At 39.2% G+C, this 27,623-nt stretch overlaps 1 protein-coding gene across 2 annotated transcripts in view; it reads left to right on the top strand.

The window, feature by feature from the left end:
• The first annotated feature begins 532 nt into the window (after nucleotides 1–532).
• ovo (transcriptional regulator ovo) overlaps nucleotides 533–27,623 on the top strand; it is a 34,088-nt gene continuing 6,997 nt past the window's right edge. For both annotated transcript variants that reach the window (XM_043411621.1, XM_043411620.1), the window contains exons 1-3: nucleotides 533–1,726; nucleotides 22,246–22,682; nucleotides 23,572–24,067. In XM_043411621.1, coding sequence (XP_043267556.1) covers nucleotides 1,570–1,726; nucleotides 22,246–22,682; nucleotides 23,572–24,067 — 1,090 coding nt within the window. In that variant the 5' untranslated portion in view covers nucleotides 533–1,569. The remainder of the gene's footprint in view (nucleotides 1,727–22,245; nucleotides 22,683–23,571; nucleotides 24,068–27,623) is intronic.

Raw genomic sequence — 27,623 nt, 5'->3', positions numbered from 1 at the left:
GAGGAAGAGGAAAGAGAGGTAAGAGAGATAAGAGAACAGGAACCAGCGCCAACCACCATCAAGCAGCGAGTACCAAGAGCAAGAGCTTGGATACCGGCAAATGAATATACATATAGAGTGGTGGCTGGTGGCTCGTGTATATAGATTGATGGCAAAAAGGAGATATGCATGCCCCGTTGCCGGCAAACCGAGGTACAGTAAGTACAAGCGGTGTATGCCACTGCATACAGTATAAGAATGTACAAGGAGAGCATGTAGCGGAGTTGAGGATCGTTATAACGTAGTGGGGATGAAGAGAGGAGCGTGTTAAGGCCCCGGGCAGACAGTACGGTGTTATAAGCCTCGAGTGGATCCATCGGTGAGTAAGGGGCAACGGGAAAGGGAGGGTGGGAAGAACGCGAGAGAGTGAGAGGGGGGAGGACACGAAAAAGGGAGGATGAGGAGCGTGGTCCCCGCAGGTAGAGGGCCTCGCGTGAGTCTCATGGTGCTCGGAGTGGGGGCAACTCATGGTCGGGGCCTGGGGTCCCGTCCGAGATACCAACGGAGCCCCAGTTGCTCGCGAGAGACCAATACGATCGCGAGTGCGACGCAAACGTCGCGCCTTTTTCACAGATATTCCGGTATACGCACATTGTACAGTGAATCTCTCGAGACGCACACATATTCATATACGTCTGTGTGTGCATTGAGTATGTGCGGCGAGTGTACACAACGATAGACGGGACCATACGACCTCCGGTTCGAGGTCCCTCGCGCACAGTCGATAACTGTAAATCGACGTGGACGATTCGTGACGTTTCTCGTGCCGGTTCTAATCCAGCATTCTACAAATTATTCAATGTTTTTCTTTTCTTTTCATTGGTTCAGCCATCGGTCACTTAATACTAATTGAAAAAGAAGCATCATCCCGGACGTTTTAAGGATAAAAGCGAACTATCGTGAACGCTCAAAGGATATGAGATAAATATTTAAAAACCCGTACAAATACTTTGTTCCCTCGTGAGTGAGTAATCGCAGTGTTTTCGGGCGTGACAACACCACGCATCGACCAGGATTTTGATAACGGGAAAAACGAGTTTCATGATCAGTGGTGGCGCATGGATCTACGAATAAGGTCCTCGCGACCTCGTCGGTATAGGTAGTCAAAGTGCTACTCATTTTTTTTCATCATTCTGTTACCGCACGTCCAGGAACATTCCAAATCGGATGAGCCCGTAATCAGGAGTTTTTCGCGGATTTAAACGCGATGGTACCATAGCAGTGACGACTTCCCGTTACTTACGAAATTCAGACTTATCCTCCCCACAGAAAATAGTGATCGGAGTTTGTTGTTTTACTTGGATTTGTTTATATTATTACGCATGTTCTTGAATACATGCGCGTTGCATAAAAAGGATTATTGCCCGACCATAAACGGTCGATCAATGGTGGCGCAAACAAAATCTGTGCAGTGAGATCGGTTATCGTCATTCGGCTTCCCGGAGATATTCGAGGAAGACGTGGCATATGTTTTCATATACCAAATATCAATAATAATATTGTTTGATATTATTATCGTCCGAGGGAAAAATGCCGAAGATATTTCTCCTCAAGAACAGCCTTCTGGCGCAGCAACAGAGGCTGCTGGAGGCTCAACATCTTAGCAAAAGTCCACCGCCTGGTAGCGGCAAGGATAGCCCACTCGGAGGTTCCGAACCGCTCAGCCTCATCGTAAACAAGCACCAATGTAAGCTTTTTTCTTTCAATATTTAACACTTTTTTATTTCTTACCCAAAAGAGATACAAAATCATTAGGAGTGTCGTGTCATTCATCTGCGATCCGAAGGACACGATCCGTAACTTTCTTGGACGATGAATCAAAATTGGCATCCAATGTCCACCGTCTGACAGCACAAAATATAGCGTTCGATCGTGAATTAAAGCGATTCGAACGTGGTATTTGAGAATTTGATTTTTCAAGATTAGGTACACAGATCTAACGCTCTGATTGGCGCCCCTTTTACAAAATTACACACCTATCACGATTCCATTGGACAGGAGTCTAAGACTCCCAAGCTACACGCAGGTGTAGATAATACCCGTGTGCAGGTGGCGCACGATCGAAAGGAATAGAACTCCATTTTTCGCGTTCTCGCAAACGTTGGTATTCAAGTTTAGAGACTAGAATGTTGAAATTATTGCGATACAGATCCGTATCGAAAGGGGGGCAACAGACCTTGAAATTAAGCTGGACTCTCGATGTGTACATTTTTTTTCAACGATTCTTCCTCTTTCTTCTATCATCTTGTGCATCTCAATTAATAAATTTACTGCCTCTATAGAATGATGCGACGCTACCGATGCTGCGGACGAATCGTCGTTACTTTCATGATTAATCACATACGCGCGAGTCAAGAAATGTTTACGAGACAATTTCCTAAGAAAATACTCAATTCACGCCTATACTGAATGGAAATTCATGCGTATTGGTTATATCAGCATTGACGAATGTCGTTGCGAAGCGACTGATATGTAAACAATTCTCACTTATTACGTGAAAAATAATATGCCATCAATGAATCAGCTTTCAAAATGTTCAAATGAAATGGTCTAAAAAACCCTTCGATAATTCCAGTAGTTCTGCAATTTCGTTCCCTGCCGAATTTGCGATTCGCAGATTTTCAATCTGCGCCGATATTTCGTGAAATAAAAAATTGGCAAATTACACATTTTTTTCCTCCATTTCGTTGGACTCCAACGTTGCAAACTTCAGCGTCGTAAGTGTTCAGCACCTTCCCTTATCCCGGAATCGTATGAAATAATTCAAAAAGTTTTTCTCGCTCTCTTCTACAAGCACAATATGGCGCATAGCCTTTGAAACGCGGATCGCTCGGATATTCTCGCTGCACCATGTCTCCCGAGTCTCTCAGACATTCATACATGGAAAATTCTCGTCGCTGTCCAAGTCTGTTCAGAAATTGCATAACTTCTCCTTAACCGTCGTCGTCACTGTCATTGAATGAATCTCGATTCTGGAAACGCGTGAAATAAGACAACGGTACATAAAGTATTATACAGGAACGAAGAAGCCGGAACGTTGGCTCCAAGCTTGCCCATGGATCTGAAATCGTTCGCAATGCACCGGCACACACCCCCCTCCTCCTTCATCTTTCTCTTTCCCAGATCTACCCCGCTCGCGTCTTGACCCAAAACTGGTTTGAAAGAAACGAAAAAAAAACGTCTTTCCCCTCTTGGAACATCGAGAGCGCCTTCTTCTCTTTATTTCATTCACTATTTTACGAATTTATCAAAATTTTTTCATCTCAATTCACAGAAACGCTCAACGGTTGTATATACGCGAAAAAATGATTATCGACTCAGCAACGGTTTCATGCTTCGAACGAAAATAACTCAGATTCAAGAGAAAGAGCATTGATGCAAAAGTTCGAACGCATCAGCCAACGCAAGATCATAATGACAATCGTTACATATGCATCGTCATGTTTAGACTCCGTGTCACGACTATACTAGCGCTAATAATCAGTCCCGCCGCTGTCTCCTGTCGAGAAAGACGTACAATCGCAAAATCATTATCAACGACGACGATCAAGGTTGATTAAAGCTGTGAATAAATGAGTCTTACGCTTCCAAAAAAAATTCAAACAGTAACTTTCACGTATATCAATCGTTGTGAGCGGGAAAATCTTATTCACATTGGTGAAGCCTCTCTATCGAAAGAAACGTTGGCATTGTAATGTTGCGAAATACGAATAAATGAAAAAGCATGTTTGGAAGATGAAGCAAGAAGTGTAAAATTATCTATAATCTCAAAAACGAATTTCGTTAATCTTTTTGGAAAAGCCTGGATGTCGCGAAACCGGCGTTGGATGTTTTTTTTTTTCAATTCCAAGCGTATTTGCAGTGTCGACAAATAACTCACATGACGAGTTTATCCGTTATGTGCGTACGACCTCAAGTTATGCCAAGTTCTTGTCTCGTACCCAAGCCGAGAAATTAATGCCGCTTGTTCCCTACGGTAAGAGAGACACCGATGCGTTGCACAAGCGACGAGCTGCTCGACGCAGAACCACAAGACAATATAGAGAATTAATTGAAAACGGTGTTTATGATGCTGAGTGCAGTGTGCAGGACGGTTTGATTCCTAACAATTTTCAATAAAATCCATTCAATTTATAAGCAAACGCACGAATTTGAAGCTGTGTCGCGTAGATAGGCACAGCTCTTATTCGTAGACGCGATAAAATTAATGATAATGCCCGAGGGACGGATTCGTGAGAATAAAATCATAGAAAAGACGGAATATTTTCTGCGGCGTAGTCATAAAAAAATTTAATACCAAAGGAAGCACTTCCACCTGTTGGACTGCTACGTAACTGGAAATGTTACACACCGCGAGACTTAACTGTAAATGTAAAGAAGAAAAAACTTTTTTCTTATACACGCCCCGAAAATTTCTGCAAGATTCTTGCTTTCATACACGCTATTTCTTTACCGATACTTCATCGCTTATACGATCGCGGTTAATCGCATTTCGTTTAAATATAATCATACAAATATTCATAATATAATATAGAGAAAGATGTATGTATGCATGTGAGAACCGAGGACCGGTCCCACGGGGTGCTCCGGGGACCGGTTTTCTTGGGGCTCTCTCGCAACGCTCTACAGCCGAATCGCTTGGCCTCACTCGTTAACTCGAAGAAACGACACTCGGATCTCCGAGTTTCGTTGCTCGCCGGCACCGTTGCTCTTTCTACTTCATCTTCCAAATAAACTGAGCCCCCAGCTAATTAATAATTTTTTCATCGACCTCCGCAATTCCCGATGGTATTCCGAAGGTATATCAACTGTTGCCGAATGCTCGCGATCTTGCAGAGGTCGTTGTCCGCGAGGAACCTTTCAAATGAAGTCAATAAAATTATTTTCTTCGAATCGATATACCGTTTACGATACACACGGCTAAACATTCGTACTAACTGATTGATTCCCAACTATATATAAATTACAATTAAACTGTCTTCACAGTGGTTTCGCGCTCGCGCCTATTCCGATTGTATTCCATACCGAAAATAAAACGCTTTCGTCATTTTTGCAAATGCGATAATAGTCTCGCTGTATTTATCATAACCGACTAACAGGTCGGAGGACAGAAAAAGAGCATTAATACGAGGCAATTTATCTCGATGGAATGGAAAAGACAATTCGCGAAAAAGTCATGAGTACGCGAGAGCATTAGCGAGACCACTCACGAGAAATATTTCGTCATCGTGCGCTGTGTAAGTAACTCGTTTAGTTTGAACATCGTCGTCGGGTAGAGAAAAAAAAGGCACACGAATACGCTCAGACGATTTAATTCACTGATGAGACCTTGAAGAATCACGAAAGGATTTTAGAACAGGTGCCAAGGGGAATGGCAGATATACTTATTACCACTCGTATTAGAACCTTACAAAAGGTGTTCCACGCTCAATATCCACTGCTCCCAACAGCTTTATTTGAAAACTGTTTTTAATTAATCTTGAAACCGTATATAATGAACCAGTAGAATTGTTTTTTTTTTTTTTATTTTTTATTTTGTAAGACCGCGAAAAGTCTCTTAAAAACTACTTTTTATTTATTATTTTAAATTTTTGCCATGCTGTTTCGGTTCGTGACGTCACACCCCGTTAGTAAACAAAGCGACTACGAAAGAGCAAGTAACAAGATTTGTGGAATGAATGCAATAATACAAGTGTAAAAACGCCTCGAAAAATTGTGGATTCATCGCCACCATCGGCGTATTCATCATTGGTAGACTCGTACTTTCTGCTTTCATAAAACCGTCTTCCATGATGCGATTTTAATAAAATAAATGATAAAAGTTCTCAGACGTGATAATTTCAACGTGATAAAATTTAAAAAAAACACAGAGCGCACGATAAAAAAGTTTCGGTCGAGTCGAAAAATTTGAATTTGCTTTTACGACTGGACTGAAACGGCCGAAAAGAATGAATGATCGCGGATTTATTTATATCGCGATCGATAGCAATGTTGAAACGGGGATCGACGCGATCGGTATTATAGAAACGCGACATTTCGGAAGGTCGCGGGAAAACGGCACAGTTAGCCATCAAATTTTTTTCCGTCCCCTATCGCTCTTTCGATTTTCCTCACTCACTTTATGGTTTGACCACAGTGTAAAACGTTATGGCAGAGCGTCGCGCTGCATTCCTCCGCGTCTCATTTTTTAAAATGGACGTTGGACATCGAACGCGAGGACCGCTTCGAATGTCCCTTGCGTGCCGATCGTGACCGGGTGACTCTTATTCTACCAACTATAACAGCAAATGTATTTGCAATCGTGTAGTGTGCATGACTGTTCAAGATGAAAATGTGTGGTTGTCGTGAACGTAGCCTCGTGAAAACCGATCGACGATTCCGTGCACGCTCATTCCAGTTAGTCCCAACAGCTCCGAGGATACCGATCTCTCCCTCTCTCTCTTTCTCTACAAACGTTGTACATTTTAGTTGACGGATACAGTAAACACGTCGTCGAGGCGAAAATCTGAAAATAAAATACGAGTCTTTATTCTCACTTGTATTTTATTAAATTCTCATTCAATGTTTCAAAAACACGATTAACATATGACGCTGAAGTTTGCAACGTTGGAGTCCGCAACGAAATGATAAAAAAAACTCTCCAATAATTCAAGTAATTCTCCAATTTCCTTCCCTGTCAAATTTGCAATTTGTAGTTTTTCAAGCTGCACCGATACTTCGTGAAATAAACAAATTGGTGAATTACAAATGTTTTTTTTTTTCCTTCATTTCGTTGAAATCCAACGTTGCAAACTTCAGCGTCGTCGATTAACTAAATACACAGAATTTACTGTTCGAAATTATTTGCATGAAATCCGTTTTATATGTACTGAGAAACCGGGAATTCCGAAAGGCTGCGATGAAAAGAATTTGTAAATTCCGTAGTTCTTTGGCGTACCCGAGGGCACACATAGAAACGTGTTTTTGATGACGGACATATCTAGTCCACGATGCACGACCCTCCAAAGCTTTTGTCCCAACTATTCACATGCACACGTTCACACAGAACTCATACGAAGGAACACATAGAAAAACGAACTGTTGGACCTGCAGTCGTTGACACATAGAGGTAATTCCACATAGCTCGCTCGGATGCGATCCCTCGCGGTAGCTCGAGCACCTGTGCCAAAGACCACGCACTATACCAGAAAGTGTTCAGTCATTGTGACGAATTATCATGCATCCAAGCACGATGAGCCTCGCAAAGATACACACAGGCTTCGGCTAGCCCGATCATCGTTCGCGGGGGCGTAAGCTTTGGGAAATCTAGGCAAACCATCATACCGCATCGTCCCTAAACCAAATAATACTCGAATCTACTCCGGTACATTAAAAAAAAAATATATATATTTGGAATCAGAAAAGCGATATTACGATAGCGATCCAAAATCCGACAACGATCAATCCAACGAAACCATGACGCTGAAGTTTCCAACGTTGCAGTCCAACGAAATGATCGAAAAAAACTCTCCAATAATTCCAGTAATTCTCCTATTTTGTTCCCTGCCAAATTTGCGAGTCGTAGTTATTCAAGCTGCACTAACGATTCGTGAAATAAAAAATTGATGAATTACAAACGTTTTTTTTCGTTCATTTCGTTGGACTCCAACGTTGGAAACTTTAGCGTCGTACGAAACCATTAAAATTGTTTATAAAATTTGATTAGTTTTCGCAAGACGACGATTCTGATTTGGACAATTGAAGCAAATAAGCGGACAAATTCGAAAGAATTTCGAAAGCAATTTTATAACTTCCTCTTTTGCCACGAGAAGTGAAACACACCGCGCCGCTCGCACGTACAGCCGAAAAATTCTATTCCGGTTTCCATGGTCAAAATTCTTTTTATTTCAAGTCTCGATAGATTAAGTAAGAAATATACGGGTATCCATTAGCAGAAAAAAAAGGGTTAGACATGCAGGTACGTCGGAACTGTACTTGGAAACATGATACGTACTCCACCTCATTTTGCGGAGCGATATATTACTCCCTCTCACTCTTTCTGCGCGTTGCTCGGTACCACACACGCCACACCTACATCACGTTCAAAGAATCCCTTTTTTTCATTCATCATCCTCATTCGCCTCCTACGCTTATTCTCTATCGTATCTTTTGTCAGCTCAGAAACTTTTGTCCTTCGCTCCCAGCTCGTTTCATGTATACCTGTAAATTTATTTGTTATATTTATAATACACAGCGCATTCGGAGCTTTCCTCGTCACTCGCACACGCCGCATTTATTCTCGAGTGCATTATGTCGAGCGAACTGCGATCTCGTGGATTGCGGTAACGGAGAGCAACAGGTAAAGACTAAAATAAAGCGAGATATACCTGCGTTTGCAAGACATTGAACATTGTCTTGCCTTATGGTGTGCTCGAGCCTTTCGTCGTTCCTCGCCCTCCCCACATCTTTTTCTCTTTCCTTTCTTCCTTTCTTTCGAATTATACCTTCGGATATGAGTTTCAAATCAATGCTACAATTCTCCCGACCGGTGCTCTCCTTTCATGCGAAAATAATTCTAATGGCGCGAGCGAGAGGCCCTGACCGAAATTCCGGACAAGGGGGCCAAGTGCGCAGAAAAGAGAGTCGACCTTACGTCAACTTTGTCTCTTTAATTCCACGTGAACTACATAACATCTGGAGCCTGTAAAAATATAATAAAAAACGGCGTCGCGGAGGGTCCATGGACTTTATTCTCGTGTTACTGCAATCAACGAGTCATCAAAACCGCGAGCGGATTAAGCCTCCTAGTTATGCAGCAATAAAATTACTTGTTCGTTAAATTCGTAATAAAAATCACGTGCAGTTAAAAAATTGGAGGAATGAAACATTGCTTTAGACAAAAAAAACCGTGAAATGCTGTGTATAACTATGAGAAAAAAAATTTGCGAGGATTCAAATAGATTTTTGTTGGATCGATAAATCGTGGCGCACAAAATAAAATTCGATAACCCAACGCAAATTCGGCGATCGTTGGTTCGAAAAAAAACGTGCTATTATATAGCCGGGATGTAAACATCGACAAATATATTTTTAATGTGGGAAAAAAATGTAAAAAAGGTATCGTGCGAATGGCCTCAAAAGCAATTTTTCAGAGTTAACTCGCCCGGACATTAATTAACCGTCCGATTCATCACGGTCCCTTAAGCCCATCAATTATCTTTTCCTCCATCTCGCTCGAACCGTGAACCCAAAAGAAAATCCTTCTAGACTCTCACTCATTTCCCCACCTCGGGCGCGGTATCTCTTCCGTCGAATCTTTCCCACTCTCTGGTAACTCGGTAAAGACATTTATAAATAATCTAATACAGCTAAGATACGTGCTGGATCCTTTCTTCGCCGGAGCTCTAAATCGGGAGATCTTCTCACGCCACTGAGATTCCCCCGTCCGTGAACGTTCCGTAACTCCTATACTACATGCTAGTCAAATGAGTGCTAAATTTTAAAAACGCTTTTAGACCAAGTTCAACGTATCGATTAAACTTCGTTAAACTTATTGTTAGTAGATGTGTATTCAAGCATATTTTATTAAGGGTGAATGATACAAAAGTCGAAATAATTAGAAATTGATCAAATTTGGTGATAATGTTCTTCAACATCAAGTGCGAAAACACAAATTTTTTCAAAATTTTCTTCTGTTTAGTTATCGAGTAATTACGCATTAAAGCAGATTTCTTATGCCTGGAATGTATACCTATATATATATGGAAACGCTATGCTTATACACGTGAACTTTAGTAATCAATTACTCGATAGCTGTACAGAAGAAAAATCTTAAAAAATTTGTATTGTCAAATTTGGCACTAAAGAATATGTTCACCAAATTTTATAAAATTCTGATCATTTTGAATTTTTTTATGTTTTTAGCATGGTTTAGCATGGCAACATTGTATCGCCTGTGCAATATATCCTTAAGGTGAAGAGATATTTAAAATGATAGTTTTGCAAAACTATCAACTGATAGATATACAAATTTCAAAGAATCGTCTGTATTTTTTAACCGATTTTATTGCACCAAGTCTCATTTTGTTCCTCAACTGATTCTCTACGAATTCACCACGTAGATATTCCTTTAAACTCATTCCTTCGGAAATTATGAATGAAAAAGTTTTTTCACTTAATGAACAATTAGCTGCAACAGTGAAACGATCAAGTTAAAAAAACAACTACACGGTGGATTGATAGAGGACCAGTTGACGAACGAAATGAAACTTGTTGCAATAAAATCGATGCAAAAACGCAGATAATTTTTTGAAAAATACCAGTGAAAATGTGTCAGCGTGAAAATTTGCATTAATCAGTTGATGGTTTTGAAAAACTAGCGTTTTTAATACTTTTACATGTTAATAAGATATGCTGTAATACAAATCCACTAACAATACATTTAATCGGTACGTTAAACTTAGGCTAAAAGCGTTTTGAAAATTTATCACTCATTTGACTAGCATGCAGTACAGAAGTTACCTTAAAAATCGTTGGCTTTATAAAATTATTCACAATTTCGTAGCGAATATCTTATTGAAGTAAATTCCGGCAAATTCGTCGCTCTGCGAAATGATGGACTCGCGAGAGAGTAATGGAAAAAAGTGAAGAAGCAGCCCGCGCTTTTGCATTACATAAGCCAGCTTAGCCAGCACGTTTTACGCTCGAACGAGTATGCTCCTTCCTTTACACGCGCGTTCACCTCCTATCGACGAATCCCACCGAACGGGGCAGAAAACACACCGTAAGTTTCTCGCTACGTCGCACATACGCCTTTGCAAGAGTCACAGTGTCATCTTGTCACTACCAACCCACGCACGGTACCGCTACACAAATGGCCGACGACAATTCACATGTATACATATACACACATCCATATATATATATTTATCGACGTTACATGTATAACGAGGCGTTTGTTAGCCAGAAACAAAAGCGAGGCTTCCGAAGCAACTTTTATGCGCGTTCCGCACGTGCAGGAAATCGTTTTGTGGAAAAAGAGAGAGTTACGTGAAAAACTTTGAAAGATTTTTTCAAATAACGTGTATTTTTGATGGCACAACGAGCGGAGTCGCGAGGAGTCGAACATAACTTGTTTGAAAAAATGATTGCCTCACGCTGATTTGAGAATGGCTATATGAGCAGGGGGAAAAATGCAATTTTTGTCATGAAATTTAGGGAAGAACAGACAACAAAGGACCTTAAAAATTTTTATTACGTACGATCGCGCCTCGATTAACTCTGTTATATGAACGTTCCAACGGAGTTTTGTATTTATCTACTTGTGAATCTCAGATTTCATGAGTAAGAAGAATGGACGCTGTTATAATTAATACGCAAAATAGATGGAGAATATGCAGGAAAACGTTGTAGTTCTGTTTTAAACTCGAATAATGACTTAACCAACGAATAAAAAAAGAACAAAAGAGAGAAAAATGGCGTGTGGGAATTTAATTCAGTAAAGGAAAGCACGCCGCGCGCACTCAGACGTTTAACGCAGTTGAAGGTTGTTCTACGTGTCTTGGGAAGGCTCATCCAGAAAGACACATTGTATTATTAATTTACAAAGCCAACTTTAGTGTATCCTACAAAAGTCAAGATTAACATCTACCCTTCGGGAGTCCCGGTCTTCTCGTCAAGGATCTGGTCCGGTTGGGCGTTAAATATATTCTAAGAGTGCCTCGGCACGATACACCTTGCATTGCGAACATGCCTTATAAAGCTTTCCTTCAAGAATGCCACGTGCATAATATTCATACGTATACCGGTTCACACAACTTTTTTCAGTGCACGTTGTTACGCGAAGCTCCAAACTTTCGACAAATTAATAAGTTTCGTGGTTTTTTCTAACAGTAATATCGTTCCGGAAAGTTTGAACTCCTCGTCAGTTGGCAGGCCAGTTGAACAGTGCACGTATTTATACAAAAAAAAATGGTCGATTTTCGTTGCATCGAACAAGTTTTCTTTTGACAGGATCCTACTACCGAATTATGGTCAGCAGCTAATCTGACACGAAATGCCCTTTATGAGACGTTGCGGTGCCTCTATAATGAGATAAACCGCTGAAAGCTCGACAGGTTGTCTTTTCGTTCAAATTCTTAAAGTTCTCGTGTATTAGGGCCGCAGCCACATAATATATTCACCCTTTGAGCAAACTCGCCCATGACGCCCCAGCATTAGACTTCGTTTCTGTGGGCTATCTTTCTTTTTTATTCTTCTGTGCTCGTATAAACGGTGCAAAGTGGCGTCGCTGCAGGTGCAAGAGTCTAACGTAACTGAGACACGCTCGCTCAACCTTCGCTCCGTTTTTAATTCATCCCTTTCGTTTCTTTTCATTTTTTTTTCGGGCACGTATTTCATCATTTTTTTTTTTTAATTTTTTCTTTGAACGGGATCTGACAGCAAAATCGTTGAATGCATCAAACTCATTTCGGGAATACCATTTTTCTTCACTATTTTTGACGTATATAATTAAGCTCTTATGACGTTTCATGAATTGGAAATGCGTTGCTGGAATGCAAATGCGACGAGGAGAAATCCACTACGATTTGTTTAGATGATCGTTAGCAAGCTATGGGGAGGAAAAGTTTTAACATGAGGCATTCTATGCGTATTTAAATTACGTTCCCATACGCACGATCGTAGCTTATTTACATCGCAGTTCAATTACAACAGTGATGCGGAATCCGTCGTAATAATCTTGCAGAAGTAACGTCGATAAAATTCCGCGTTGATTAATAATATTTCTGAAATATACAGATTATTTTAAATAATTTACTGAAACATTGAATTTTTTTTCAATTTCTACGATAATTGAAAAAATTTCAAACGGAGGATCGTCTTTGTTCCCACGTAGAGTGTCTAAATCACGTTGGTGTTTAAAGAGGGTGGATCACAAAATCAAAATAATCAGAATTTGATAAAATTTGGTGATAACCTTCTTTGGCATCAAATAATGCAAGTACAATTTTTTTCTAATTTTTTTACCACATGGTTATCGCATAATTAAACGTTAAATCAAAGTTCTTATGCACGCGAGATGTGTAATTGTAATTGTATATATGTAAACTCTCCGGTTACACGCATGTGAATTTTAGTGTTCAATTATTCGAGAGCTATGTGGTAGAAAAATCTAAAACAAATTTATATTGTCTTGTATATTTTTAACGAATACATTTACCAAATTTTACTAAATTCTTATCATTTTGAAATTCTTAATATTTTTAACATGGTTTAGCATGGCAACATTGTATCATCGCGATCCACCCTCCTTAAGATTGGCAACTATAATACTTCAGTCACGCAGTATAACATCCAAATCGTTTGAATCATATTTCGCAATGGTTTTTGAATGGCGGAATAATTGAGCTGTGTGCGTATAACTTTCGCGGATTAGGCCTCACCGATGACTGCTTTCGCTCTCTATCCCGCTCCCTGAAATTCAAACGAATTCACGCTCTCTTTTACTTTTGGTAACTCCTTACTTCTAATATCCTTTTGTAAAAGAAGTACGTCGCTTTTTGAATATTAATGAAGGGGAAACCGGAACAAAATAAGGATTTTATTTTCCATTTTATCTATTATCTTTGAAGATTAGAAAAAAGGGCTTCCTTGTTTTAATTGAGGGTAAGAGAAACAGGCGAAGCTCCGGAAGCACTTTTGCCGTCGCACGATCGGTGCAATCGAGCAAGGATTCGCTTAAATTCGTGTGTGCCATTAAGGTGGCTTTTATCCGGCAAATGTGCATTTATTAACGTACGAGCAAATCCCTGGAGCACGCGGACTCTGTGCTCCGTGAATTCGAGCGTTCGTGAGTTGAAGAAAACGTAAATAACTACTACGTACATTCGCGAGTTACATTTGTCGAGGGAGTGGTCCACCGTTTACTTATTGGTCCGGGTGGTCTTAAGTGGGTCAAATAGAGCCAAGACAGACGGCACAGATCGAGCGGATCTGTTGCAAAAAATCGAACGGTATTGGGCTCGACTCCCTTTGTTTATTGCCCCATTATCGTTTCATTAACATTCCCGAATATAAATAACCACGAAAATACGAAAGTTATTAAAATCAAGAGAAAATCACGAATTAAATTTATTCCGCGTTAATGTGTGTACAGTTCTCGTATATAAATTGTCACGATTCGAGTCGAATTATTCGGTCCCAACGTAGCCCAGAAATTGTGCAACTTTTCCATATATTTGTTCCACGATCACAATATCCGTGTGAAGAAATCAAAGGATTCGCAAATTACGACAGCTCGCAAGCGCAGGGGCTTCGAGATCGTAACGTAACGCACACTCTGTAGAATTAAATAGCTTGGTGAATGTTCGAGGGTTCGGTCACGTGTTGGAGGTTCGCACGATCACGAAACGTCCAACGAGATTCGCTCGTGGTTGGCACTGACCCGAATTTTCGTTCGCTCTGATCCACCCATCCAGCCCTCCCTCCTCTCATTCTCATCGTCATTTTCGCGCTTAATGTATTCCCTTGTTGAGCCAACAACGTCGTCGTAACCGTCGGAGCGTAGAAGCCTTGCCCTGCACCTGACCTTCCTCAGGCCTCCGGCTCCCCCGTAGGTTTTCATCATCGACAAGACGCCTCATCTCGTTAGTCCTCTCTCGAGAACAAACGACGAGATTGCAAGATTGCGATTGGAAAGAAGAAGAAAAAATTTTAAACAAGGTCGAAGCGTCGTTGAAGTCACCGAAAGTATAGTACTCGAGTCTTGGTTCTTCTTTTTTTTATCTTCAACCAGTCGTTCGAGTCTCCTGTTGCTAACGTCCGAGTAATATTATTTTCCCTTCCTGTAGTCACACTTTTTTTACAATATAATCGTTATTTGTGTAGAATAGAATGTCGTGCTCATGTTCGAGCTATTTTTTTCATTCATAGAGTCGCGCTGACAATATTTAGATTAGTTGCCAAAAAAGCGGAACATCCACGCGAAACTTTACACTCTTTTATGACGAAATCTTCCAAAAGTACAATCGATAAAAAGATTAACATTTGAAAAATGCAGGCAAATCTTCAAATAACATTGACTCGTTGGCAACCGAACAATCCGATGCGGTGTCAATTTGTCGATTCGGAGCCTTTCGTAGAATTTTCATTGAGTTTATTAATGCGAAACAACAGCTAGTTTAAGGAGTTTCGGTACAGAAGTCTAAATATTAAGAAATTGATCAAATTTCGTGACAATGTTCTTCAACATCAAGTGCGAAAACACAAATTTTTTCAAAATTTTCTTCTAATTAGTTATCGAGTAATTACGCATTAAAGCAGATTTCTTATGCCCGGAATGTATACCTATGGAAACGCTATGCTTATACACCACGTGAACTTTAGTGATCAATTACTCGATAACTGTGTAGAAGAAAAATCTTAAAAAATTTGTATTGTCAAATTTGGCACTAAAGAATATGTTGACCAAATTTTATAAAATTCTCAACTTTTTGAAATTTTTTATGTTTTTAGCATGGTTTAGCATGGCAACATTGTATCGCCTGTACCGAGACTCCATAAATCTTGATTATCGACGATGATAAGATGGATTTCACCTTTATTGTGACTGCTCAATGCGCCCACTCCCAACACTTTTTTCCAGTCATTCAGTCGTGTCTGTCAATAGACTGTAATTTCTCATTTGTTGAATATATGCTGTCGTTGCGATTATTGCTGGGGTCAAAAGTCTCAAATAAGCTTGCATCGATATTTTTTACCGATCGATACCGATACTAGTTGACAGAAAATTTGGAGGGAAAAGCCCAGTGTCTCTCGTCCGTTTTCGTAAAACGCGTCTTTGCGGACTTTGCCTCGCCCGCAGGACTGGACGTCTTGAAGTACCGGTTCCGAGCATTTCTTTCAGCCTGCTCTTCGCAGCTCCGCGATCTTTTCTCCCTCTTCTTGACTTTTAGCCCGGATCGCTTGCGCTCTCATACCTCTTTTCTTTCTTCTCCTCACGTACTGTACATTTAGAAAAAACGATTTATATAGCTATATATACGAGACGTACAGGCCATTAGCTACTCGTCATTCCAAGTAACAGCAGCAGCAGCAGCAGCAGCATCGGCCGGACGCCGCTCCGTTGCTTCGTACGCCGGTCACGGGAAGGCCCCGTTCATATTTATAGCTTTCGTATGTGTATGCAGATTCGTATATGCATATATGTCAAGTCAGCTCACACAGAGATCACCGAGACCAGTTAGGAGGTTTAGTCAAAGAGCACATACGCGCATGTGCCCGAGAAGTTGCTATATCTCTGAAAAAGACGTGTCAGTCTCTCGGAAGGTTGGCCAACAGCGTCTTCTATTCGTTAGCCGGTACTCGTTGCTATTCGCGCGCGTCCCCTCCCCCGTCGTAAGTCGCCATTTTGGTTCCGCTAACAGCGTCGCACGAGAGGCGGACGTATTTTCGCTCTCTTTCTTTTTTTGCAAAATGACGCAACAGATCCTGGGGAAAAACATTAGGAGGAGACAATCCATGCACTGGGAGTGATAAGCTTTGTGGCAAAAGGTAACGCGAGTCCCTGCAATTCTCAGCGGACTCTTAAGGAGGGTGGCTACGTTCGTCAAATTGATAAGAAATTGATGAAATTTTGTGATAATGTTCTTCAACATCAAGTGCGAAGACACAATTTTTTTCAAAATTTTCTTCTGCTTAGTTATCGAGTAATTACGCATTAAAGCAGATTTCTTATGCCCGGAATGTATAGCTATATATATGAAAACGCTATGCTTATACATGTGAACTTTAGTGATCAATTACTCGATAACTGTGTAGAAGAAAAATCTTAAAAAATTTGTATTGTGAAATTTAATTCTAAAGAATATGTTCACCAAATTTTATTAAATTATAATTTTGAAATTTTTAATGTATTTAACATGGTTTAGCATGGCAACATTGTATCGTCCCTAGCCACCCTCCTTAAATTCACAGTCTCTGTAACTATGCTAAGAAAAGTTGAACGCGTTACTCTTTCCCTTATCCGCTTGTAATTAAACTCGCACACAAAAACAATGGATAATCGCTGCAATCAACTCGTTGTTACTATCGTGTGTATTCCATCGAGAATATGCGATACTCATTATTCCTCTTTTTTTCTTACTCTAACCTTTAATCACGAGGAACGAGTGAACGAGTTTTTATGAAACTGCCGTTTATTGTACTTACGACGAACTAACGCTGCGCATAATCGATTAATTTGTTGTCCCATTACTGCCGGTTTAACGACACAGCACGCTTTATAATCCTGCAGCTTTGGCGAACTAGTGCCTGCATAACTACCAGCAATCAACCGCCGGTATCTCTTACACAAACAGATCATTACTTCAGAGGTATACGCATCTACGGAACATCAGGATTTGGGTTTCACATTAAGGGTGAATGATGCAAAAATCGAAATAATTAGAAATTGATCAAATTTGGTGATAATGTTCTTCAACATCAAGTGCGAAAACACAAATTTTTTCAAAATTTTCTTCTGTTTAGTTATCGAGTAATTACGCATTAAAGCAGATTTCTTATGCCTGGAATGTATACCTATATATATATGGAAACGCTATGCTTATACACGTGAACTTTAGTGATCAATTACTCGATAACTGTACAGAAGAAAAATCTTAAAAAATTTGTATTGTCAAATTTGGCACTAAAGAATATGTTCACCAAATTTTATAAAATTCTGATCATTTTGAATTTTTTTATGTTTTTAGCATGGTTTAGCATGGCAACATTGTATCGCCTGTGCAATATATCCTTAAGGAGTTTCGGTACAGGCGATACAATGTTGCCATACTAAACCATGCTAAAAACATAAAAAATTTCAAAAAGTTGAGAATTTTATAAAATTTGGTCAACACATTCTTTAGTGACAAATTTGACAATACTAATTTTTTAAGATTTTTCTTCTACACAGTTATCGAGTATTTTATCACTAAAGTTCACGTGTATAAGCATAGCGTTTCCATCGGTATACATTCCGGGCATAAGAAATATGCTTTAATGCGTAGTTATTCGATAACTAAGTAGAAGAAATTTTTGAAAAATTTTGTCTTTTCGCACTTGATGTTGAAGAACATTATCATGAAATTTCATCAATTTCTTAATATTTAGACTTTTGTACCGAAACTCCTTAAGGAGGGTGGCTACATTCGTCAAAATGATAAGAAATTGATCAAATTTGGTGCTAATGTTCTTCAACATCAAGTGAGAAGACACAATTTTTTTTCAAAATTTTCTTCTACTTAGTTATCGAGTAATTACGCATTAAAGCAGATTTCTTATGCCCGGAATGTATGCTATGCTTATACACGTGAACTTTAATGATCAATTGCTCGATAACTGTACAGAAGAAAAATCTTAAAAAATTTGTATTCTCAAATTTGACACTAAAGCATATGTTCACCAAATTTTATTAAATTCTTATAATTTTGAAATTTTTAATGTATTTAACATGGTTTAGTATGGCAACATTGTATCGTCGCTAGCCACCCTCCTTAAGCTGTGGAACTACCGAGGAATTTCATTTCGTCTTCCAAAAGCTGTATATTGGCAAAAGGCTTCAACGGCTTCTCCGAGCCCGAACACATTTTTTGAAGCAATGAAAGTATATTCGAGGAAAATTTCATGTTTCCCGGTTCGTCGATTCACCGCGTGCGACAGCTCGTAATAACGATTGTGCAAATTGTTTAAACATAGAAAAAAATGTTGCGCGAGATAAAAAGAGAAAGAATTTTCGCGTCCTTGACGAGCGGACGGCTTCCTGGTTTCCGCTGTGCGACAGCGACTACGATCTCATGAACAGCACGGAGTCGCTGATTGTCCTCGTGCTCCATTCGAGCCAGCGAATAGCGCAAGCACGAACGTTCACGATGTCAAAGTCAAGAGAACGCTGTAACGACGACGGAGACCACGACTCTGTTCGCTCTGTTACGTGGCCTTACAACTTATACACCATATCATAAATATCTATGCAGTTCAGCAATACCGAACAGTGATTTAACTTGCAATGTGCCTCGAGCTTGTTCACAGTTTTACGACCTTATCTCAACGACGCGTGGTGCACAGCCGAGACATTGTACTCGTTCGCATTTTAATTATCTTCCTCTCTCTATCTCAATCTGTCTGCAGGAGCGATTATTAAATAAATTTTCTCTCTTTCGCACAAATGAATGAACGTTTCGGAAATTTGGAATTGTTTGGAAAGTAAATATTTGGATATGATCGAGAAGTTACGCGGATGGACGCGAACATTGAAATAATGCGAGATTCTTCGGAGAATTCTGAGGAAAAGGTAGTGAAGTTCCGGGTCACTGCTTTCCCTATGAGTAAATAATTCTGAGGTATTCTGGCGAAGCTCGGGCGTTATTTTTTCGCAGACGATAAAAACGATTATGTAAAATGACAAGCAGTCCGCCGGAGCGAGTGGAGGGATGTGTTTTTTTTATCAGAGAGGGAGTAAACGATGTCGAGGACCCGCGGAAACGATCGCTCGTTAATTGAAATTCTCTTGGTGCAAGACGCGAATGTAAATGTTACGTACAACGTTGCCAGGGTCGCGCTTTAAACTAAGCAAGCAAAAACTTCCTACGAAAGATAATTCGCCGTTCGCCAGTGCGCGACACATTTCATGCGCACAAACACAACCTCCCGTAATTTACATTCACAAATGTATTTCTTCGAACGCAAAACACGCTGTCAAGATCAACGACCGCGACGCTCGAATAACTCTTTTAAATTCAAGGTTATCGCCTGCTGCTCTTTCCCGTGGATTATTGAGAAGAAAATTTCCATGATCGGACTACTTTTACCGCAGGCAAATGAGCCCTGAGATTAAAAAAATATATGAGCAGATCCATTGAATTTCGCACAACCCCTCGGGAGGGGTCTTTCAAATTTGCTCAAAATTGGGCACTCCAAAGTACCTTAAAAACTATCCTCAAATACCGAATTTCAACTCCCTAAGTGCTCAAGGTCGCGAGAACGAACCTTATAAGGTCAAAAAATGACAATTTTTTGCCTCGTTTTAAAATGATGCAATTCGAATCAAGTCGCTGAGATATCAAAAGACTCGGTAGAGTCTCGGGACAAGTACATTGATAGCCCTGTCTTCTGCTGGCCCGAGGCTCGCCGAGACTCTGAATAAACCGATTTGCGGTGGTGGGGGTAACAGAGCTATTTTTCTTTAAAAATGGAATATTTTTAAATACGAAAATTCACATGAAAATGCTTTGTATAACATATGATTCCATTTATCGAGAAATTTACTGGTATTTATGTGGTAAACATGTGTTCAATTCTATGTAACTGTATACAGAAAACTGAGTAAAACAGCCAAAAAAGAAAAATTAGAAACGCTGCATCATATATTTTTCAATATGAAAGCACTCGGAAATATTGTGATTTTCGGCAGGCTATAGGGAGTGATGGAAGTTCGGGTCAAGAAATTTCTCAGAGATAGTCATTCTAGATATAAAGAAGTACTCTCACCTAAATTTTTGTGGACATCGGAGTAGATAGAAATCCGTGGTGCAGGGTCAAAGTTAGTGATTTTTTGTAAAATTTCGAAAATGACCAACTTCGAAATGATATTTCTCTGGGTTTTTTTCACGCAACCCAAATTTTGCTTATGACTCGTTTGGAAGGTATGAAAAACGAAAAGAATGAGCCATATTAGAAGTTAATTAAGCTGGAAATAAACCAGTAGCGTCTATTTGAAAATGGTCATTTTACGAAAATTTTAAATTCATCTAACTTGGTCGCAATAAAAGGCCTCTCGATCTGGATGACTGAACAACTTTTTTCTACACTCTAGATGGTATACTAAGGACAATGTAGCCAGTATTATTTCAGTTGAACGCGAAGTCTTTGTGAAGCATCATCTTAAAACGAGGCAAAAAAAGGACATTTTTTTACCTTTATAAAGCTCGTTCTCGTGACCTTGAGCACTTAGAGAGTTGAAATTTGGTATTATTGAGAATAGTTTTTCATGTACTTTGAAGTACCCAAGTTTGTGCAAATTCGAAAGACCCCTCCCGAGAAATTGTGCGAAATCCAATGGATCTGCTCACATATATGTGTACACATATCAATTTCACATGATTTTTTTGCACAATCGTAAAACTCACTACTCACTTTCAAATACTTGAACTACCATCGGAAAACTGGAATGAGAAAATCATCTCGCGATGGGGTCACTGCGACGCCAGACTCTCGGGAGATTTTATCACTCAAGTTGTCAGCAAATCTGTTAGAATCTTCGTTGAATGAAAAAATATACAAAAATAAACGGGCATGAATAAAAGATCGAGCGTCGTCGGGCGACTTGTGCGAGGCAAAAGCTTTATAAAGTTCAAGTACGCAGTACGATATTCAGAGATGAGTTTGTTTTTGTGCATGAAAACAAAAAAACAGCATCAATGCTGTAAAATACATAAAAATGCATGATTATGATAGATTTCATAAAAAGTAAACGAGAAACGTCAATATTTATTCATAAAAATGCAATGTAAATTTTATAATTCAATTTTAAAAATCGTCTTTTTTCATCTGTTTTTCAAATGTCTAAAACGCCATCCGCCATGTTGGATTCCAACGTGACGTCACTCCGATAGTAAACAATCTAGATTCTTATCGTGCGCTCTGTGTCATTTTGAAATTTTACAAGTTATTATGCACGTTTGTGGACTTTTATCATTCATTTGATTAAAATCATATTATGGAAAACGGTTTTGTGCGAAAGCAGAAAGTACAAATCTACCAATGATAAATACACGTTGATGGTGGCGATGAATCCACAATTTTTGTAGCATTTTTACACTTGTATTATTGCATTGAAGCACGAGACACCAATGATATACCATTATAACTCATTATTTTCACAAATCTTATTTCTTGGTCTTTCACAATCGTATTATTTACTAACATGGTGGCTAGCGTTTCCGCGCGAAAATTCAAAATCATCAATAAAAAATAGTTTTTAAGACAGTTTTCCATCTTATAAAATTGAAATAAAAATTCTACTGGTTTATTACGATCTCAGGATTATTTTTCAACAGTTTTCAAAAAAAGGTGTAATACCCTATTGGCAACGCTGCCGGTCCGGTAAAGACTCTCTGGCAGCGACTCGTCATATACATAAATAAATGTACTTGTCTCTAGATAACTTGCATTTGTTTTATCTGTTTTTAGACCGTGATCGAACGGAAGATGATCGAGCAACGACTCCTGAATCTTTGCGAAGCAGTAGCCCGGCGAGTTCTCCACCGCCACAGTGGCAGCCGTCGACACCATCGAATTCACCACCGCGACGTTTCATTTCGAGTATCTTAGGGGGCGATGTTCCTTACGGTAGTCGGGGTCACGTTCTAACGAGAGCCGAACGCAAAGAGTACAGCAGCCCACCGATCGCACCAACCGGTGACAAAACGTTGCCGTTCAAATCGGAAAGACTCGAACTCCCGAGACCAGTTACGCCACCCAAAACTCCCAGGGTCGAACCACCGACGAGAGTTTCCGTTATACAGAGAGTTCCACCTCAGAGTCAACCCCCGAGGAAAGAACACACGAAAATTGAATTACCACGTACGCAAGAGCCAGAATTGTCTCGTGCTCAAGAACCGGAACAGGTAAATTCGTTACAGATTCTTTCAATTATCCCGTCAATTCTCGAACATCAATTGACCAACAATAATAAATGAATGACGCTTCACAGTTTGGCAAAATAACAACCGTCCTCTTTATGGCTATACTCGAAAAGAACACTCTGCTCTTAAAATCTTTACTCCGAAATTCATAACATCTCTACGTCTACTCATGTATAATCCATGACTTTTAATATCTCTACTCACGATGAGATACGTTCTGAAATCATCATGAGTAGAGATATTGGAGATTAAATATCACACCCGAGTAGATATGTTAAAGAGGATGGACGTTCTCTATTCAGATCCGCAGTTGTTAAGGAGCGGAGTTGTTATCGAGAATGGCCATCGATAGAGTTGTTAACTAGCAGCTGCATCGTCACAGCTCTACGCAATAACAACTCCGCTCTTTGAGCATGTATTTAAAGGAGAACTGTTATTGAATACATTACTGAGAGTAGAATCGTTGACTTGCTGCAACACAACTAGACTCTTACAAATCTGCTCGATAATATTTCCACTCCGAAGATTTTTTTTTATTTATGAATCACGTCTCTACTCTTTAACACTTCCAGGCGGATGACACAGAAGATTAATGGCAAAAGAGGGGACATATTGATTTTCAAATTTGAGAGTAGAGCTGTTAGGAGCAGCTTTGTTTTTGAGTAGAGCCGTAAAGAGGACGGTTGTTATTCTGCCCACAGTTTCATGAATTTCTCGATCATTTTCGAACGTAATACATACTTTTTCATACCAGCATTATTTCCTATGAATATGTTATGTCATATGTTATAAAATTGTTCACTCAAGGTGGTCTCTTTAAGACTTGGATTGTTGAAAATTTGTAAACGCGTCGAATAATACTTTAATTCAGGATCAACCTATAAATTATGCGATGCCGAAGAGAAAGGAAGAAGATGCGGACGAGGAGCGAAGCGGTCGGGAAGGTGCGATAGCATCGCGAACCATGGGGAATTCGATCGCGAGACCAATGTTGGCGATGAGATTATCGGGACCGCAGACCATCAATGCGGCGGCTGGTCACGGTAGATCGACCAATTCCGGCAACAACGGAGGTGGCTCCAGCAGTGGAAATAATAGCGGTTCTTCCGGCAACGGCGGAAGTTCAGCAAGTGGCGGAGGCGGCGGAATTGGATTTACGAATAGCGGCGGCGGAGGAGGTGGCGGCGGCGGCGGTGGGACCGTCGGTGGTGGTGCCGGAGGCGGTGGCATGAATCCTGGCGGTAACGGAGGCCGCGGGAATTATGGACCTAGCTCACCTCCCACTGGCTCTTTGCCACCGTTCTACGAGTCCCTCAAGGGAGGCAACAACCTAGCAAACTTTGCAAATCAGTACAATGGCACGCAAGGTAAAACAAAACTACCAATTATTGTTATTGCAATTTATTCTCAAGGAACTTTATTCATGAATATATGAAAATAATGATTGATCAAAGATATCAACGAATTATTTAACTTTTTGACGACGCTGGAATTGCAGTAGTGGCTATAGGGGAAAGTAAGACAAAGTGAAACAGGCGAGCAAAGCGGAGCATTTCCCCGAAAATTTAGAACATTTTTTTCTGCATTGAAAATCTGCAAACTTTAGTTATTCGGCTGAAAACATGCTTCAAAAACTCAAAATTGGAGGAAAAAATTTTTTTTTTTGAAAATTGAATTTACTTTTTTAAATCAAAAATTGACTTATCAGCTCAAGATAAGCCGTGAAATAATTATCATCATGTAACATAAGTTATCATCATGTAATAAGAGTAACATGAAATTCATGTTACTCTTATTTTTTAAGGATACACACCTGAAAGTGAGAAAAATTCCAACTCAAATGAACTGATCCCATTTCGATCTCCATCAAAGAAATCAGTCGTGGATTCTGACTCAAATTTTAATCTGAATTATTTTAGTCATAAGATTTTTTTTTCACATTTCAAATGAAAATGAGTGTGAGGAGAACAGTGCGTTTGTTTTTCTCCCATTGATCAATTTCATTTCATGAATTTCAACCAAGTTTTATTAAAATAGAACGTCAAGAGAACTTTTAGCAAAATTCAAAATAAATTCAAAAATGAGGCAAAGTAGGCACAAAAAAACGTCGCCTCAGCACACATTACCGTATTAATATTTTCAATGAAGTTCCGTTGAAATAGAACGTCAAGAAACGAAGAACTTTTAACAATATTCAAAATAAGTAAAAAAAAATAAGGCAAAGTGGACACAAACATGTTTTCGCACAAAGAAAAGGCCACTTTTGCCCCATTTTTTTCATAAAATTAAAATTTTTTTTCATTTCACCACACATCTGAGAAAATTAATCAAAATCGTCAAAAGAGTCTTTTTTTGAGGGGGAGATAGGATATGAGAAATAAGTGTGAAAAATCAATTTTTTTAATACAGCAATAGTTGACAGAACAAATGTAAACCACCGCACGTTCTTCTAAGAGTACCATGAAGTTATCGTAAACAAGATAAAATTGTATAAATATTACATATCTTGGAAATATCCATATTTTTAATGATGATAACTATTTCACGGCTTATTTTGAGCTGATAAGTCAATTCATTGATTAAAAAAAAATTCAATTTTCAAAAAAAAAATTTTTTTTCCTCCAATTTTGAGTTTTTGAAGCATGTTTTCAGCCGAATAACGAAATTTTGCAGATTTATAACGGAGAAAAAGATGTTCTAAATTTTCGGGGGAGTGTTCCGCTTTGCCCTACTTTCCTCTACATATTTTTGTGACAGAGAAATTATTTGTGAGATGAGTCCCTCGACGTCAACACCAATACAAACTCCTCGGGCGCAAAAACTAGAGATACCGTAGCGAGAATTTTATTATTAAGCGGGAAGGGATAATCCCTTTGCCGCTGCGGTTCGATCATTAAGAGAATCGATGCGAGAAGGCACGTTTGCCCCGGATCTCGAGTCGAATTGTCTTAATTGTAAAGACCGAGGGCAGGATCCACTATCGGGGAGTTGTGTTTCCGTAAAATTATTTACTATTGCATTTCTAAAACGTTTTGTTTGGTAAAAAAAAATCGTGGTTGAAGAAATTGTGCTCTCCGCAACAATAAATGGTTTAACAAAAGAAGTGAGTCTGTCAGCAAGTATTCACTTTCCCTCCGGAATGTTTCATCTTCGTTTCTTTTTTGGATAATCCACCCCTACTTAATAAATTCCAATTTAATATACGGAGAAAACGAGGCCGAAAATTCTAGAGGAAAGTACTAATAATATAGTATCTTGGGGACAGTATATAAGAGTGTTTTTCCCTATAAGCATAGTAAAAAATCTTTTCAGTCACTTCAAATGTTTATATTGTAAAGTATGCTCAGGCAACCCTGAAAAAAAAACTATATGTATGATAAAATGTCACACATATTCGGTGTATATTCGTGTATAATTTACTATGCTGACACTGAAAATTTGTGATTTACAATCCATTTCCACTTATCAGTAAGTGCTAGTCTGACACGATGAATAACACTCGAAAACAAAACGAAATATAGTTCTCAGGTGCATCATTTTTTGCCATGCACATAAAGCTGTTTATAATTGAAGGGAGGAAAAATTGGAAAATTCAAAAAATACAATGCTGCTTGTAATCGCGGTGCCTAAATACTTTAAAAATTTTTTTAAAATAATATATTCTTCACTGTACACAACGAATCCGTTTTCTCCATGTAGACACGTTCAATCGAACCTCTCCTCTACCAGGGCTAGCTTTGTCAAATCACAGAGTACAAGCAAGTTGGCGCTTAAATTTATCCAGAAATAACTATTTGAAGATAAACATCTATGAGCCCTGGTAGCCTCCGACCTAGGCCGCGCTAAGTGTTGGCATTATCATAGAAAATTTTGTTGTAAAAAAGAGAAGAAAAAGGAACCGATCTTAATATACGAAGTGATCTAGCAGTTTTTCAACTAATCGCTTGCACGTACTAGTTGTTACACTTAATTTCGAGAGAGCGGTGCTAACGATCGATTCAAAATTCGGAAGGCACATCTAATATACGTCAAAGGAATGTATATACACTCGCATTCAAAAGATTGGATTCATCAGTAGAAATTTTTACTCACACTAAAAGTTTGATAGTTCAGGCAAAAATCAACGGAATCAAGTTTAATAAATGGAATAGATATAAAGGGAACCTTTCTTCCTTTCTGAAATTTTATCCCAAACGCCATATTTCTCGAGTCACCATCGGTAGAGATCTGACCGAAAAGATAAAAAAAAAAAATTTTTCAGAAAAATAAATCTAAAATAATTAGAACAAGTTTATAATAAACCGACACAACTTTTTAGCCGCTTGACATTTCCTCGAAACGCTCAAAGTTTTCGAAGTACGTCACAATTCACAATTTCTGAAACTCCTCATTTTTAGTTGAAATTAAGATAACCGTGTGAAAAAAAATCGTACGATATTTAAAAAAAAAACGAAAATGAAGCTTTTTCTATTCCCTACAAAGCTGTCATGGAGAAAAGTAGCGAAAAAATGTCTCCTTTATTGGCAGCTGGTTTAGGAAGGCTACAAATTTGTCGAAAAACAGCGCTGTTCTAAAACGCGTTGCCAGCTAAAAAAATCGTAAACAAATTTAAGAAGTGGCAAATTGAAGCTCAATTTATCGCCTTTAAAATGACGTTTACTAAACTTGATTCCATTGATTTTTGACTGAGCTATTGAGCTTTTAGTGTGGGTAAAAACTTCTACCGGTGAACCTGTTACGTCCCAGTAGGAGATTTTTTAAATAGAAGGGAACGCAATACGGTATTAACTCTTCTTTCGGGTCAAGACACATAAGTCCTTTACCCAGGGACGAGAGTCACGTCTTTTGAATATGGGAGCGTAAGAATGATTTTTGCAAGATAGATTGTTGTAATCCCAGTGGCGTGCAGATAAACCCACAAAG

The sequence above is a fragment of the Venturia canescens genome, chromosome 2, assembly GCF_019457755.1.
Source record: "Venturia canescens isolate UGA chromosome 2, ASM1945775v1, whole genome shotgun sequence".
Lineage (NCBI taxonomy): Eukaryota > Metazoa > Arthropoda > Insecta > Hymenoptera > Ichneumonidae > Venturia > Venturia canescens.
This window is presented reverse-complemented; position numbering and strand designations above follow the sequence as displayed.